Genomic DNA, 18405 nt, shown 5'->3' with positions numbered 1-18405 from the left:
AATGCTCTCATAGCTTTCGAATGTATGCATTTGTTAAGTATGCTTAAGGATTTAAGAGGTGAATATTGTCCTTATAAGTTAGACCTTGCCAAAGCCTATGACCGTGTAGACTGGCAATTTTTGCAAAGTATGATGGGTGCGTTGGGTTTTGTGCCACAATGGATTAACTGGATTATGACATGTGTTACTTCGGTGAAATTTGCGGTTCGCTTTAATGGTCAATTGTTGGAGCTGTTTTCACCTACTCAGGGTCTCACACAGGGTGATATGTTATCTTCGTATTTGTTTCTTTTTGTTGCTGAGGCACTGTCTCTCCTTCTTAATGATGCATGCGCAAGGGGAGTTCTTCAGGAATTCAGGTTGAATAGACAAGCTCCTGGCATTTCTCACTTGCTATTTGCGGATGACAATTTGTTAGTTTTCAAGGTTTGATCGATCAAGCTTTATCAATTAAAAATATTCTCACAGTATATGAGAAGGGAACTAGACAATTACTTAGTCCGGATAAGTGCTCCATGATGTTTGGGGAAAAGTGCAGTTTGGAGAACGAAGTGAATATTATGGTTATCTTAAAAATTACTATGGAGGGGTTCGAGGATAAATATCTTGGATTACCAGTCCTAGAGGGAAGAATGAAGGCTCGTAAGTTTCAGTACACTAAAGATAATTTCCTGAAAAGGCTTTCTGACTCGATTGAAAAATACGCCTCTTGTGGAGTCAAGGAAGACTTAATCAAAACAGTAATTCAGGCTCTACCTGTGTATGCTATGGGGATTTTCAAATTTCCGGTTTCTCTCTGTGAGGATTTATCCCAGATTATAAGGAGTTTTTGGTGGGGAGATGAAGAAGATAGAAGGAAAACACATTGGTTAGCGTGGGACAAACTAACAAGGCCAAAAGGTAAGGGAGGGACATGCTTTCGTGATTTTAGACTTTTTAATCAAGCTCTTTTGGCTAAACAAGAATGGCGTTTACTGGTGTATCCCGACTCGCTATGCGCGAAGCTAATGAAGGCAAAGTATTATCCTTAGGGACATATTCTGGATACGGTGTTTCCACATGCTACTTCAGTGACTTGGCAAGGGATTGCTCATGGTCTGGAACTCCTTAAGAAGGGGACAATTTGGCGGGTTTGCGATGGCTCTAGCATTAATATTTGGAGGGATAATTGGATACCAAGGGGACATGGCCTAAAAATCTCAGCTAGGAGACATAATACCAGATTGAAGTGGGTATATGATTTGTTCATGAGCGGGAGGAAGTGTTGGGACGGAAATTTGATTAAGCATATTTTCTACCCACATGATGCAGAGGAAATCCTCAAGATTCGTATTCAAACCTCTAGGGATGGTGATTTTGTTGCATGGCACCATGAAAAGAATGGTATTTTCTCTGTTAAAAGTGCGTACAATTTTGCGCTTAAATTGAAGGATAGTCAGGACACTGTTGGACAATCTAGTGGTGAATGAGAGGGGTAAGGGGGATTTGGAAGTTAATTTGAAAGGCTAATATCCCTCAGATGATCAGAATTTTTTGCATGGAGAGCTGCAACTAATAGCTTGGCGGTCCAGATGAATAGAGTTAAGCACCAGCAGATTGAGTCAGGTATGTGTTCTATTTGTGGTGTAGAAGACGAAAGCACTTTTCATGCTCTAGTAAATTGCTCTAAGGCTCGGGCTCTGCGACTGACATTGAGAGAGTTGTGGAATATTCCCAATGAGGAGTTCTTCAAATGCTTGGGGTCCAGACTGGTTATTGATTTTGTTGAATCAGGTGAGCATGCAACAGTGAGAGCAATTGTTGTTCTTTTTTTCCTGGCGAGCATGGCATTTGAGAAATGATTTAATTTTTGGAAAGGGGAAAGAATTCACTATTGCCTCTGCTCGGTTTGTGGACAATTATTGGGCTACCTTCACATCCTATCATGATACTGTTCCACCGGACCCTAGTCACAAAGGTAAGGAGAAGGTAAGGGGTGTTGTAGCTGATTATGCTCCGTTAAAAAAGCATGTGGTGTGGACACCTCCACCTCTGGACCATATCAAGGTCAATGTTGACGCGCGTTTTGTGAAGAGTACTAATGCAACGAGTGTGGGGGTTGTTGCTCACAATTCTTATGGGAAAATTATTGTTTCTTTTTGGGATTTTATTGATTGGTGTACAAGTGTGAATGAAGCTCAGCTGTGAGCGTGCCTCGCATGATTTTATATAGATATCACCCCACACCAATCTATTATTGTAGGGACTGACTATGCTTTCGTACATTCCTTCCTTGCGAATGAGAAGCTTGATAGGTCTTCTATGGCTGATCTCATGAATGAGGCTCTGAGTATCTCGAGAATGATTTCAAATTTTCATATTTCAAAGATAAATAGGATTGCCAATGGGATGGCACATGGGGATTGTTAAGTTTAGCTTTAGCATTAGGTCTGATAGGACTCTTATTAATTCTATTTCGCCCTACGTGGTGTGTGCTGTACCGAATGATTCTAAACACTTATCTTTGGATTAATTAATATATGGGGTGTTTTTCAAAAAAATATAGTGATCTAAACGATTTTGTATTTATTTAGTTAGGGAGGGAGTAGTTCGTATGGATTTGAGAAGTGGGGGTCAAATTAGGCAATCTCGGTTGGAGACGGTCTGACCGCGCCCACGGAACCCTCCAGCAGCCAGAAGCTCCTCAGCCCGCCTGCTCGACTGGCGCGGAGTGAAGGGCAGATCCATCCGGACTGACGATTTCAGGAGCTTCGAGGATGAGGAGCTGGGCTAACCTCCCCCACTCATCCCTTCTCGCCTCTTTCCTCGCGGCGTCTTGCCTTCTCGTGGCCGGATCGCATCAGGTACATCTCTATCACTGCTACCCCCTCCACTCTGTTGCTGGATTCTGGATTTGTACGCGCAATTCTTGCTTCGCCAGCTGTTACGATGCAAATGGGTACTTAATTCGTGTAAAATCAATCTTTAAACCGCTCAGATTCAGCAGGTTAGGAACTTTGGGGTGAAATCTAGAGCTTTGTTATGTATTTGTGTGCAGCCTGCGAACCCTATTATTTTGTACTACAGAGTACAGACCATGTCACTAGTGTGAGGCATGTGGTTCGTTCTGTAAGCCGCTCAGCAAGGTCCAGACCATCTTTGTATCATCCGTCGATCCTAGTGATTATTGTGTGGGTCCTTGCAAGAATCTTTGCTACTCTTTGGGTTTGGAGGCTCAACGCTATGCACACAAAGCTTATATTAACTTGTTTTGCATGAAGAATTTGCTCTGTGGCATGTGGAACGCTTGCAGTTCACAATTTCTTAAATCAACAGGGGTGGTCCAAATCTTATGCAAGGCAAAAACTAGTTTTATTGTGCATTGTGTGTGTGTGATGGGGGGGGGGGGGGGGGATTTTATGGGTGCTATACAGACGTTTCAGCTGAATGTTCATGAAATCAGAATTATTGGCACTACCATATTGTGTCACCATACTCCTTGATTGCCTAGAAAAAAATTTATGCCTTCGTGAATTCTTTCTAGAAGAATGTTACACCCTTAGTGTTGTATGTATCTGAACTGGGTGAAAATTTTGTCTGGAGATGTCATCATCTTTACGAATATTCAGATATTAAAGATGTAAGCATGTCGGAGCTAATTTGGAATTTTCTTTTTCTTTTATGATTCCCTGGTCTGGCTAATTTGGAATTTTCTTTTTCTTTTATGATCTAGGAATTGCATGAAGCATCTGGATCCAGGTACTAGACATAAGCTCGCAAACTAGTTGCTACAGATGAAATTACGACAATGTTTTATTCTGGGCATGCCACACAAGATATGTTGCTTATGTTTCTCTCTGTGTGTGCATGGCAATACAAATAAGGTCCTTGACTGGATCTTCCTTAAGTAACTCATTACCTATAACCTGTTAGAGCTTCTCTATGGAGGAGTACCCGTGGCCAGGAGACACCACAGGGCTGACCAGACGTCAGTGAGGAGGCCCTGTAAGTCTGTAACTGTCACAGATCATAAGATAACATGGGTATAGGTGGTCATTTATGGAAAACTATTGATAATTTGTTTGTACATGATCTCATAGCCTTATACTCCCTCCGTCCCAATATAAGTGTCGCTGATTTAGTACAACTTTGTACTAACTTTGTATTAAATAAGTGACACTTATTTTGGGACGGAGGGAGTAATACGGAGGATATATTCCTAACATATGGAAACTAAGCATACTCATATTTAACTGGACTGTTAGCTTGACACAGGAAACTACTCGCGCTTGACCAACTTAATTTTATACCACTCTAGATGATCCAAATGCTTCTCTTATTCTGATCCAAACGGCAAGGGACCTAATGGCTCCTTTGCTGCATCCTTTTCCTGCTACTGACTAGGCCCTGTGTGCCAGCGGTAAGGAATTTCCCACATAAAATAATCGTAACAAAGGAACACTATAGACAGACTTGTCGACTCATGGGATGTTAAAATGTTCTATGTAGAATCTTGGACACAATACTGAAGAGTTGTGTGTTTTCACTTGATGCCAGAATTCTTCATCAAACAAAGCCACACACACATGAGGTGCATTGTTCAAGGGAAAGGAGCCGTGCAGCTTGGAAAGCTATTGACGAGGTAGGACATGCACTGTCTCACTGCATTGGTGAATCCATAATGACATTGCAGGTTAAACACTCTCTCTTTATGCAGTACTTGATGCCCTTTGTGGAAAAGGAGAAATATGAACTCCCAAGCAAATGCAGACTTCGTCCTGAAAACGACATGTTTCGGGAACAAGAGCAACATAAGATCCATTTTGATGTTAACGAGTGGCGTTGTGGCTTCTGCAAGAAATCTTTTCGGGCAGAAAAATTTATCGATCAGCATTTTGCAAACCGGCACAATAATTTGTTGGATAATGTATGTTCTCACTTTCTATTATCATTGCTCCCATTTATTAATTCCTTAAACAAGTAAATCTGGTTCATATATGTTTACTTAGTAATGATTTTATATAGCCTATGCAGTTATCAGCACAAGTACGATGTTCCTCTTTTTATGTCTGTTATTTCCGTTCATTGAAAAAACAGATGCAATGCTAAATAAGATGAATTTTATGACATTTCTTGGCCATGCACTTGACTTGAAGTTCCTATATTAACAAGTTAACTTGTTTGATATATGTCAGTGAATTCAACTTTGTGTATTTATTATTGTTTGCAGTCATGAAATGCTAAATCTTGAATTGTTTCCTTAGAGTCAAGGAAGATGCTTGGCAGATCTTTGTGGAGCACTTCACTGTGATCTGACAATGGAGTTCAAGAAACCAAAGAGTAAATGCAATGATGCTGCAGCTGCAAGGAACCGTCATCGTTGTGAGGTTCTTATTATTTTGATTGAACTGCCCTAAATATCTTTGTTTGGTCGGTTTTGTGCCACTCTTATAGGCTTGTTGCATTTTACCAGTGGAAAGACTAGTAAAATTTGGTAGCTGTACCTGAACGAAAGTACTAGAAGATGATCATGACTTATTGTGGGAGAACTATAAAAGATTGCTGCATACTCCCTTGGCTTTGTTAATTTTGTTTAGTATTTTGTTGAAAATAATCATAGTTCAAAAAAGCGCTAGGCGTTAATTGTGCGTTTTGCCACTGCCTTGCACTTTTCTGACCAAAGTACATGGTTATGCGCAATTAAGTGCTAGGCATTTTGCTATCGCCTAGAGCCTAGGCACACTTAAGCGGCCGCCTAGGCGCGCCTTTTTTAACTATATGAAAATAATAGATGCAATATATATATATATATATATATATATATATATATATATATATATATATATATATATATTTGCAGCTGTATTTGCAATGGCAATATTGAAGTCCCTTTTTCTTCTGCTAATAGAGCCTTGCAGACAGTTGCTTTCCTATTAATCAAGGGCATTCTGCCAGCCGTCTTCATGGTGAGTGTTGGTTGAATGCAATGATCCTATATTCATAGTTCTCCCATGTGGGCTTCTTGCTGATACAGCTGTTTTGCAGAATTTTTCTTGCACCAATTCTGTGATGCTCACACTTGCAATGGGGTCTCCAAACCTTTCCCCAAAGGTGGCAGGGTGAGCAATTTTTAACCTATTATTTTTTGTTCCAAGTATTAATTTTGAGCTTACAACTGTGCTATTAAGCTTCGTTTGATAACATGTTATTAGTTAAAAGTTATTTTATTTAGAGCTTATTGTTGTGTTATTAAGCTTTAAGCTTTTCTTCCTAAGGTAATATCGTTCATTTTCATATGTTGTAAACCTTCAGGTTATTATTTGTATAATTTTACGAATGACTTTAATCTACATTGCTTCCAGTGCAATTTGAGATTCTCTATAGCATAACATTACACATTCAACATGTTCGTTGTCGATGAAAAATAAATAGCCATTTGCATTTGAACAAAATAATTCGCTTCTTACTTTATAAGCAGAAAAAAGAAACCTTCCGACTTAGTATTAACTTTTACCCCATTGTGCAGAAACAAACAAACAGATTCTACCTGGCTATCTGCATCTTGACGGTGCTGCTTTTGCCTGTGTTCTATCTCATAGTATTTTTACACCAGAGGTTTGTGGCATTTACTTTTATGTATATGACTCTTTGTTAATACCTTGGGAAATTTCCAGCACCGTTCTCATATTTGTTGTGCAGGGAAATGAAGAAAGGAGATCAAGTTTTCAAACGAATTGGAAAGACCGTGCACAAGAAAAAGCCGTCCTAGTTGTAAGATCCTCCCTACCCATTACCCAAGCCCCTAGAGATGAACTCACCATTTTGCTCTTGATGGCAATTAGCTACACATGTCATGTTGTCTCTTCCCCCTTCTCCTTCATGACTCAAGTTCCTTCAACGATATATTGTTTGGATCTTCATTTACGTTCAAGCAAAATAGTGGGTTACTGCTTCGGCCTAATTTCATTCATGGAACTTCTCGTGATGCCTGCCTCTGCTTGTTCTGCAGCCTCGCACGGATACATGAGGTCCAAGAAGCAGTCATGTGTAATTTTTGAGAGGTTACAGAACATATCCTTTGATGTAAACCGAAACATTTACTCCTGGAACCTGATGCTTACATGACTCTGTACAGCCAATCTAATGTGAGGAGATTATTGTGCAATATTTGTGAATGGGCAAGGTTAGAGCTATCACAGTATTGTCGGTGTTACTGCGGCTGTAGATTGTGGGGCAGCAACAATTACTTTATCTGAGGTGCTATCTATGGTGTTCATAAGAATGTTTAGAGGCCCATTTGTTTGGTTTGATGCTCATATTTCTCGAAACAGGGTTTCGTCCTGCTTTATACTTCCTCCGTTTCAAAATAACCGCCTTAACTTTGTACTAACTTTAATACAAAGTTCTACTAAGCTTGAGACACTTATTTTAAAACGGAGGAATATAAATAAAGCTAGCACTTTGTACTAACTTTAATACAAAGTTGTACTAAGCTACGGAGGAATATAAATAAAGCTAGCGAAATGGTGGAACGATACCAGGTGCTAAGGAGACCTAGTACAAGCCGATCAAAGAAAAAACATGACAACACACACCAAGCAAGACAAACACAACACCGGAAACGTCATGTTGGATGTCACGAGCATGCCGTCAAAATAGAAGCAGGGGTGGCCTAATCATCACACCTAAACGAAACCAATGAGTTGACACCCAATGAACTTGTAACTCCACTCCTGGATGAAATCAGCCGGGTGATGAAGGGAAATCTCCAATTGGTAGAAAAAGACTCACAACCCCTTGGAGGTTACCCTGCACTTGGAACTCGGAAGAAAAACTAGGATAAAATAGCGATAGTTGTGGCTATAAGTAAATAGTTAACAGGAATATGAAAAAAGTGCACTTTTCAAATTTGCGATAACATGATAGCGAGGATTGAACCCGAGCATAGTGGATTCACAATCCACTGCGATCATTCACTTGGCTAAGGGCCATCTTCGTTCATATGTAAAATACCTAACTTTTGGATCTTCGAAAACAAAAAATGTTGTTCCAACAGATGGTTCATATGTAAAAAAATTTGAATCACCGCATTCCGGAGATGTAAAATACAACACTTCGTGATGCAAATTTGTACCGGGAGATATATCTGATGTAAAACTGCGGCCGCACGTGAAACCACCAACCGTCCGTTCATTTTCTTTCCCTCTCGCGGCCGGCCGCCCGCCCGAACACTAACCGTCGGAAATAGTCGCCGCCACCGCCCAAATCGTCGTCGTCGTCGCCACCACCGCCTCAAATCGATGTCGTCCTCGCCCGCGTCGCCTCCCCCGTCGGAGGGCGTCTCGCGGCCACCCCGCCGCCGCCCTCCGCAGCTCCCTGACGTCGTCCCGTCACAGATCCAGCCCTGCCCTAGCCCCGCCCGCCTCCGCTCCGCCCGCCCCTCCCGCACCGCACGCCGTCGCCGCCCGCCCCTCGCCCGCATCGCATGCCGCCGCCCAGCTCCGTCCGCCTCGGCCCCGCGTCGCACGTCGCCGCTCGCTCCCCGGTCGGCCGCCGCCCCGACTCACTCCGACAGCCGCCGTCACCAGATGATGCTGAAGAACAACAGCCGTGGAGAAGAAGAAGATGTGCGGCTATACAGTGGTTGAACACCAGTCACCGGCCGATTTTACATCTTCGTTTTGGATCATCTGTTGGAGTTGGTATTTCATATCTCCGTTTTGGACCATTTGTTGAAGTTGAGCCTTTTTCATAGATGTAAAAAGCCCTTTTTAATGCTCCAATTTTTTTTACATCACCGATTTAAAGCACCAAAATATACATTATCTATTGAAGATGCCCTAAACTTGTGACTCCTTTTTAATAGTCATCTCTGTGGTTATGAGTAGTCTGGTTTAGTCACCATTTTGTTATCTTTCCCGAGTCCGAAGGTTCAAGATGATTTAATAATTGAATTGAACTTGTGTAAACACTTGCGAATAAATGAACTTGCTTAAGTAACATTTGTTGAACAAATAGGGTACTTTCATTCCGCATTCCTCCCCTCCCCTTTGCCCTCCGACCGTTGAGAGTTGCATGTGTGTGCAAGATCTGGTCTTCTCTCCTCGTTGGGTTCGACACTCTTACTTATCGAGAAAGGCAACAATTGATACACTATACCTATGGGTTATTAGTACTCATGAAGAGAAGAAGAGCAAAGCTAAGTGTGGTAATGCCAAGAACGGCAATACCCTCCCTTCCAACAATGTCGACGACTTTAACCCATCTTATGTTTTATGTCGTGCTAGCGACGGAAATGTCTTTGCTAAATTTGTCCGTTCCCCTTATGAGTACATTGAATGGTCTATTTGGGTTCCTAAGACCCTTGTTAATAACCTGAAAGGACCCATTAAAGAATGGGTACCTAAATCCGAGCATTGATCTTATGTAGGAGCTTGCTTCCAGTGGAGTGTCATGGTTGCTTGATAGCAGAGCAACAAATCATATGATCGGAAGCAAGGATTTGGTGGTGGATGTTCATCCTGACCCATCCATAGCACCCAAGTCTCCTTCGGTGATGATGCGATTTCAATGGTATTGGGTCTCGACAAGGTGGTAATTTCTCTGGAACTTACCGTTGAAAAGGTCATGCTTGTTGAGACCCTCGCATACAATTTACTTTTTGTTCATCAACGTGCACTCAAGGATTTTAGTAATTTCTTTGGTATTGACTCTCTAGCCTTTTTGTGGAGAAAGAATCTTAAAGTAGCCTTTGTTGGGCATGTCAAGAACGGTCTCTATGTGGTTAACTTTTCGGAGCGACCCACTAAGACCGCGACTTGCCTAATGGCTAAGGTTGATGTGGGATGGTTGTGGCATCGCCGACTAGCCCATGTCAATATGATATCTTTGCAAAGTCTCCTCAAAGGGGGCCACGTTCTTGGACTAACAAATGTGAGTTTTGCCAAAGATCGTTCTTACAGTGCATGCATTGAAGGAAAGCTACATGAGACAGCTCACCGCCCCACGACTACCATATACTTGAAGAGGCCCTTGGAGATCCTCCACATGGATCTATTTGTTCCTCCATCTTTCTATAGTCTTGGGGAAAGAAAGTATTGCCTAGTGATAGTGGATGATTACTGAAGATATACTTGGGTGTACTTCTTCAAGAGGAAGAGTGAGACCCAACAAACTATCATCGACCTTGCCAATGAAGCTCAACATCAACATGAGGCAAAGATATTAATGATTATAAGTGGTAATGGCACCGAGCTCAAGAATTACACCTTAAATGAATTTATGAGTGACAAGGTAATTAAGCATCAATACTCCGCACCATATACCCCTCAACAAAATGGTCGTGCAGAAAGGAAGAACCGAACGTTGATGGACCTGGCAAGAACCATGATGGCAGAGTTTAAATCTCCGTACAACTTTTGGCCCCAACCATCAACACCGCATGCCATGCATCTAATCGGCTCTAGCTCCGCAAAGGCTTGAACAAGACTTCTTATGAAATTCTTACTGGTAACAAGCCCAACCTCAAGTACTTCCGGGTGTTTGGTTGTAAGTGTTTCATTCTTAAAAAGGGTGCTCGTTTGTCTAAATTTGAACCTAGAGCTCAAGATGGCATATTTGTCTTACTATGTCCTCAGCAAGTCCAATGGACTCATTGAGGAGACGTGTATCATGGAGTTTGATGAGAATAATGGCTCCCAAGTGGAGCAACATGGTCTTTGTGATGTAGGTGATGAAATTTCTCCCCAAGCCATAAGAAGAATGGGTGTGGGACACTTCCTACCTGTTGAGGAACCCCTTGTGGCAGAAGGAGAAGGACAAAGTTTCACTCAAGTGGAACCATCACCAACGCAAGACCCACAAGGGAACACCATGATCTTGACAGAACCAGATGATAGACCCAAAAGAGCAACAACACAATGCCTCCGGAACAATAGAATATGAACTAGCTCAAGCGGAAGAAGAGAATGAAGAAAGAATGCCAACTATCATCACAATAGACGGAAGAGCTCAGCACGAAGCCATAGTCCATTATGGTGAAGCTTCTAGTTTTGTTGGGAGCCTCCAGTTCAGTTGTGGGGATAGCCCCAACCTTGTTTGTATGAGTACGGTTGCCACCTTCAAGGGCACCACTTAGTGGAATCACGGTACTTCGCATCGTGTTTGGGTGTGAGTAGAATACGGTGGCCTTAGTGGCATCTTGGGAAGCATTGTGCCTCCACACTGCTCCAATGGAGACGTACTTCCCTTCAAAGGCAAGTAACTACAGAAACACATCCTCGTCTTCATCGGTTCCACTTGTGGTTAATTCTTACCTTTACTTGTATTTGTTATTTACTTGTTATTCCTGTTGCTAGCATCATATAGGTTGGTCACTTAGTTGCATATCTAGACAACCTTTTGTTGCTAAACTTAATTTGGTTAAGAAAAGCCTAAAAAGTGTTAGTTTCCTATTCACGCCCCGCCCTCTAGTAAACCATATCGATCCTTTCACAAACTGCTAGCTAATCCTTATGAAGGAGATGGGACAAAACATCCCGATGTGCACCTAATCTATGTGGATGAAATTTGTGGATTATTTATGCTTGCAGGTTTATCCGGAGATGAAGTCAAGAAGAAGGTTTTCCCTTTATCTTTGGGGTAAAAGCATTGACATGGTATAGGCTATGTGATGATACATCATCTTGGAACTGGAATCGATTGCAATTGGAGTTTCACCAAAAAAATATCTTATGTATCTTGTTCATCGTGATCGGAATTTATCTATAATTTTTGGCCACATGAAGGAGAATGTATCGCTCTAGCTTGGGAGAGGCTTAAGTCAATGTATATTCATGCCCCAATCATGAGTTCCCGACATAAATTATTGTTTTGGACTTTTATGCCCGGCTTTCTCGTAATGATCAAACCATGCTCTATACTCCTTGTTCTAGTTCTTTTATGCAGAGGACTATTGAATTCAGGTAGGGTCTTTTGGAAAGAATTAACCACAACTGTGAAGATTGGGAACTCGATGAAGGTAAAGAGTCACGTATAAAACTTGAGTTTGATTGTGTTAAATCTTTTATGAATATCGATGCTTTCAATGATTCTAGCACTAAATATGGACTTGACTCTTAGATAGTAGCCTCATTGTGTGACTTTTTCTACTCATGTCGATCTCCCCAAAGAGAAATGGTTTCAATATCATCCACCTATTAAATAAACAGTTGAAGAACCAAATAAAGTTGAGTATGAAACTTCATTTACAATGTTGACCCAGTTGTGCCTACTGCTTATATTGAGAAACCACCTTTCCCTATTAGGATAAAGGAACATGCTAAGGCTTGAACCATGGTTAACAAAAGTTATGTTAGAACAACCAAACCCTCTGAGCAAATAAAGGTAGAACCTAGTATTTCTATGGTTAAAGATCTCTTATTCGATAATATTGATGGACATGTTATTTATTTCTGTGATGAAGCTGCTAGAATTGCCAAACCTGATACTAAAAATAAAAATAGACCCGTTGTTGGCATGCGTGTCATCTCAGTCAAAATAGGAGATCATTGTTACCATGGTTTCTGTGATATGGGTCCTAGTGTTATTGTTATTCCTTTTACCTTATATAAGAAATCATGCATGAGATAGCACCCACTGAAATAGAAGACATATATATTACTATTGAACTTGCTAATAGGGACACCATCACACCACTTGGGATTGTTAGAGATGTTGAGGTCTCGTGTGGAAAATTAAAATACCCTACTGATTTTCTAGTCCTTGGATCACCACAAGATGATTTTTGTCCCATAATATTTGGTAGACCCTTCTTGAACACTGTCAATGCTCAAATAGATTGCAAAAAGGAAACCGTCAGTGTTAATTTTGGTGGTATGTCTCATGAGTTTAATTTCTCCAAGTTGAGTAAGCAACCCATGATAAATAATTGCCTAGTAAAGGTGAAATAATTGGTCTTGCTTCTATTGTCATTCCTCCTACTGATCCATTAGAACAATATTTGCTAGACCATGAAAATGATATGCATATGCGTGAGAGAAATGAATTAGATAACATGTTCTTTGAGAAAATGCCTATCCTTAAACTCAACTTGCGAGTTGAAACTCTAGGAGGTCCTCCTCCACCCAAGGGTTATCATGGGTTTGAACTAAAGCAATTCCTGACACTTTCAAATATGCTTATCTTGATGAAAATAAGATATATCCTGTTATTATCAATGCTAACATTACAAAGCATGAAGAAGAAAGATTATTGAAGACTCTAAGGAAGCACTGAGCTGCTATTGGGTATACTCTTGATGATCTTAACGACATTAGTCCCACTCTATGTCAGCACAAGATTAATATGGAACCTCATGCTAAACCCGTTGTTGATCACCAAAGAAACTGAACCCCAAAAGGAAAGAGGTGGTAAGAAATGAAAAATTAAAGCTTCTCGAAGCAGGTATAATTTATCCCATAGCTGATAGTAGATGGGTAAGTCTCGTTCAATGTGTTCCTAAGAAAGAAGGTATTACTGTTGTTCCTAATGATAAAAATGAACTCATTCCACAAAGAATTGTGATTGGCTATAGAATGGTAATTGATTTTAGAAAATTAAATGAAGCTGCTAGAAAACATCATTATCCTTTACCTTTCATAGAACAAATGCTAGAAAGATTATCGAAGCATACACATTTTTTCCTTTCTAGATGGTTATTCTGGTTTTTATCAAATACCTATGTCACAACCTCATCAAGAGTGACCCACCTTTACTTGTCCTTTTGGAACCTATGCTTATAGACATATGAAATGCACCTGCTACCTTTCAAAGATGTATGAAAACTATATTATCTGTTTTTTGTGAAAAGATTGTTGAGCTTTTCATCGATGATTTTTTCGTTTATGGAACTTCTTTTGATGATTGCTTAAGCAACCTTGATCGAGTTTTGCAGAGATGTGAGCAAACTAACCATGTCTTCAATTGGGAGAGGTCCCACTTTATGGTAAATGAAGGTATTATCTTGGGTCATAAAATTTCCAAGCGAGGTATTGAGGTGGATAGGGCTAAAGTTGATGCAATTGAGAAGGTGCCATGTCCTAAAGATATAAAAGGTATACGTAGTTTCCTTGGTCATGTTGGTTTCCATAGGAGGTTTACTAACGACTTCTCTAAAATTTCTAGACCTCTTACCAATTTATTATAGAAGAATGTTCCTTTTGTTTTTCATGATGATTGTGTAGAAGCCTTTGAAACACTTAAAAAAGCCTTAACTTATGCACCTATTGTTCAACCACCTGATTGGAACTTGCCTTTTGGAATTATGTGTGATGCTAGTGATTATGCTGTTGGTGTTGTTCCAAAACAAAGAGTTGATAAGAAACTAAATGTTATCCATTATGCTAGTAGAACTCTACACGGTGCCTAGAGGGATTATGCTATCACTGAAAAAGAATTTTTAGCAGTTGTATTTTCTTGTGATAAATTCAGATCTTACATCGTTGATTCTAAATTAATTGTTCACACCGATCATGTTGCTATTAAGTATCTTATGGAAAATAAAGATGCTAAACCTAGAATTATTAGGTGGGTTCTTTTTCTACAAGAATTTTATTTGCATATCATTGATAAGAAATGAGCTGAGAACCCCATAATTGATAACGTGTCTAGGTTAGAAAATATTCTTGATGACCCACTACCTATTGATGATAGCTTGCCTGATGAACAACTAGTTGTGGTTAATGTTTCTCATAACACATCGCGATTTGCTGATTGTGCTAATTGCATTGTTGGTAAATACATACCACCTAATTTCACTTATCAGCAAAAGAAAAAAATTCTTCTTTGATTTGAGACATTAGTTTTGGGATGACCCACATATTTATAAAGAGGGAGTATATGGTATCATTAGACGTTGTATACCTGAGCATGAAGAGGAACAAATCCTTCAGAAGTGTCACTCCGAGGCTTATGAAGGACACCATGCGAGAGATAGAACTGCACACAAGGTATTACAGTCTGAATTTTATTGGTCTACTCTTTTCAAATATGCTCGTAAGTTTGTCCTCTCTTGTGATGAATATCAAATAATTGGTAATATTGGCAGACGTCAAGAAATGCCTATGAATTATTCACTTGTTATTGAACCATTTGATGTTTGGGGATTTGATTATATGAGACCTTTTCCTTCCTCTAATGGGTATACACTTGTTTTGGTTGCTCTTTATTATGTCACTAAGTAGGTAGAAGCTATTCCAAGTTTCCAACGAGTAGTGTTGATCATCACACCTCTATTAAAATGCTTAAGGAAGTTATTTTCCCACATTTTGGAGTCCCTAGATACTTAATGATTAATGGTGGTTCACATTTTATTCATGTTGCTTTTCGTAAGTTGCTTGCTAGATATGATGTTAACCATAGAATTGCATCTCCCTATCATCCTCAATCTAGCGGTCAAGTAGAATTAAACAATACAGAAATAAAATTAATATTGCAAAAAGACTGACAATAGGTCCTAAAAGAATTGGTCTAAGAAATTAGATGATGCATTGTGGACCTATAGAACAGCTTATAAAAATCCTTTGGGTATGTCTCCTTATAAAATGGTTTATGGAAAAGCATGTCATTTACCTCTTGAGTTAGAACATAAAGCTTATTGGGCAAATAAAGAACTCACTATGATTTCAAACTTGCTGGTAAAAAGAGATTATTTGATATTAGCTCACTAGATGAATGGAGAACCCAAGCTTATGAAAATGCCAAACTATTCAAAGAAGAAGTTAAAAGATGGCATGACAAAGGAATCCAAAAGCGAGAATTCATAGTTGGTAAATACGTTCTATTATACAATTCTCGTCTTAGATTTTTTGCAGGAAAACTTCTTTCCAAACGGGAAGGACCATATATCATCGAAGAAGTGTATTGGTCTGGAGCTATTAAGATCAATAACCCCGAAGGCACTAACCCGAAGGTGGTCAATGGATAAAGAATAAAGCACTATATTTCAGGTACACCTATTAATGTCAAAACGAATATTATTTAAACCATGACACTAGAGGAATACATAAAAGAGACCTTCCATAACACTCCAGAACCCTTAAAATTAAGAGGTATGTGATATGGTAAGTAAACGGACTCCGAAAAATCCGCAAAAATATTTTATGTTAGTTTTGGAATATTACAAAAAATTAGGAAATTGATAAACACATGGGAAGGCAACCGAGGTGCCCACTAGGCACTAGGGCGCGCCAACCCCACTTGGCGCGCCCCGGTGGGTAGTGGGCCCCTCGGGCACCTTCCTCGCTCCCTTTTATTGTAAGACAAGTATTTCCCCGTATAAAAATTCTTTATATATATATATCTCCCGATGCTTTGACCTATGTACCACAGAGAAATCCTATGTTCTTGTTTCGTTCTGTTTTTCTGATAGATCTAGATCACCTTGGCCTCATGAAGATCATACAAGGACAAGCTGTCCGAGAGGGTTATCAACCCCTACTTGTCGGAGGTGATGAAGCACCCTTGAGCCATTGAGATGTGTCAGGGGGTGCCCCACATCCGAGATGTTCAAGGGCCCAAGAAGACGAGAATCGTGGAGGCCAGGCTCAAGGCAGTGGAGCAGGAGATCTTCACGTGCCAAGGCATGGTGGAGCCTGGACTCAATTCCAATCACTCCATGACCATGGAATTCACCGTGATCAAAAGGTGGATGGCAGGTCCTTGAAGGATATCGTCTTCACCGTTAACGAGCAAATCAATTTTCTGAAAGGCCAAATCTTCGATCTTCAAAACCAAATCTTTGAGTATGAAGCAAGGTTTAAAGGTATGAGTTTAGGTGCAAGTTGGAGGACTCTCGAGACTCATTCCTCCTCTTATGATGGTGAGCCACTACCATGGAAATCGGAGGACAAGTTTGCTTCTACTTCATCATCTATATCACCACCACCTTCATCTTCATCACCAAAGAAGGAGACTTGAGTACACGGGTATGGGCACTCCCCTTGGCTTGTGCCAAGCTTGGGGAAGGTGCCTCGATATCGTATCACCATCACTCTTATTATCTTTATCCATCTGTAGGATCGAAAGTATGTCTAGAAAGGGGGTGATTAGACTACTTGACAATATAAATTTTTGCCTTTTCCCAATTTTACTTGAGAGGCGGCTACGACAATTATAACAAGTCAAGTACACCCTACACATGCAGTTCTAATAGTATAGCAGCGGAAAGTAAAACATGCAAGTGTAAAGTAGAGGAGTAAGGTAGGGAGATAAAACACATGAGGTTGACATGGCAATTTTTGGCATGGTTCCGGTAGGTGGCGCTATCATACATCCATGTTAGAGGACACTTCAACCCATGGAGGGTCATGGCTGCGAGAGTCCACGGAGGGCTCCACCCATAGAGGGTCCACAAAGAAGTTGCCTTGTCTATCCCACCATGGCTTCCGTCCATGGAGGACTAGCCTTAATCACGGTAGATCTTCATGAAGTAGGCTATCTCCTTGCCCTTACAAACATCTTGGTTCAACTCCACAACACAAAGTAGGAGGCTCCCAAGCGACACCTAACCAATCTAGGAGGCACCACCCTCCAAAAGGTAATAGATGGGGTATATCATTGAACTCCTTGATCTTGTGCTTATAAAGATAGCCTCCTCAACACAAATCACTCTATCACAGAATGTGCATGGGTAGGAGAGGTTGATTTGCTGGAAAGCAGTTTGGGGTGGCTAGAGATCAAGTTTCAAATGATAGGATTGGAATATCTTGGTCTCAACTCATGAGTAGGTGGTTCTCTCTCAGAAAATGGATCTGGAAATGAAGCGTGTGTTCTGAGTGCTTCTCCCACGAATGAGAGGTGGGTGAAGGGGTATATATAGGCAGCAGCCAAAATCTAACTGTTACACAAAAAAGAGCAAACTCGGTGACACCAAAGTTGGAAACTCGGTGGTACCGATTAGCACAAAAGTGTGAACTTTTGAATCTCTATGGCACCGAAAAGGTGACTAACGGTAAGATGGCCAAACTTGGTGGCACCGATACTCAAACTCAGAAATTTTGATTTTGTGTATCTTGGCAACAGAATGTTGGTCACATTGAACTAGGTAGCATCGATTCAGTTTCGGTTGCACCGATTTGGTGGGAATGGCTAGGGTTCTGTGTGAGGTTCAAACTCAGTGGGTCGAAGTGGCAATGTTGGTGACACCGATTTTGTGTATGTGGAACTTGACAGATTGGATATGTGGGAAAAATGACTAAGTGTTTTGGTGGCTAACTTTGAGCATTTGAGCAATCAGTTCATTTTACTACCTCACCCCCTTTTAATAGTATTGGCTTTCCTAAGGACTCAAAAGTGATTTCTCACAAATATAAAATTAAGAGTCTTCTTAGCTTGAAGCTTGAGCCAATATTATTCCTTTCTTGCATCCAGGGGTATCTCCACACAAAC

General features: G+C 40.5%; 1 protein-coding gene across 2 annotated transcripts; it reads left to right on the top strand.

Moving 5' to 3' along the window:
- Positions 1–2613: 2613 nt before the first annotated feature.
- On the top strand, positions 2614–7287 carry LOC123395799. Of its 2 annotated transcripts, XM_045090830.1 has the most exons (11): positions 2614–2843; positions 3713–3738; positions 4537–4621; positions 4697–4906; positions 5244–5366; positions 5888–5945; positions 6025–6098; positions 6465–6468; positions 6506–6594; positions 6679–6750; positions 6989–7287. In XM_045090830.1, exons 1-11 carry the CDS (start codon positions 2757–2759, stop codon positions 7004–7006), a joined length of 846 nt encoding a protein of 281 aa, XP_044946765.1. In that variant the 5' UTR covers positions 2614–2756; the 3' UTR covers positions 7007–7287. The 2 variants fall into 2 exon arrangements, with proteins under 2 accessions (XP_044946765.1, XP_044946766.1); XM_045090831.1 differs by lacking the exon at positions 6465–6468.
- Positions 7288–18405: the final 11118 nt, after the last annotated feature.

The sequence above is a fragment of the Hordeum vulgare genome, chromosome 5H (genome assembly GCF_904849725.1).
Source record: "Hordeum vulgare subsp. vulgare chromosome 5H, MorexV3_pseudomolecules_assembly, whole genome shotgun sequence".
Classification (NCBI taxonomy): Eukaryota; Viridiplantae; Streptophyta; class Magnoliopsida; order Poales; family Poaceae; genus Hordeum; species Hordeum vulgare.
Note: the sequence above shows the minus strand (reverse complement) of the source record. Positions and strands in the feature narration are given on the sequence as shown.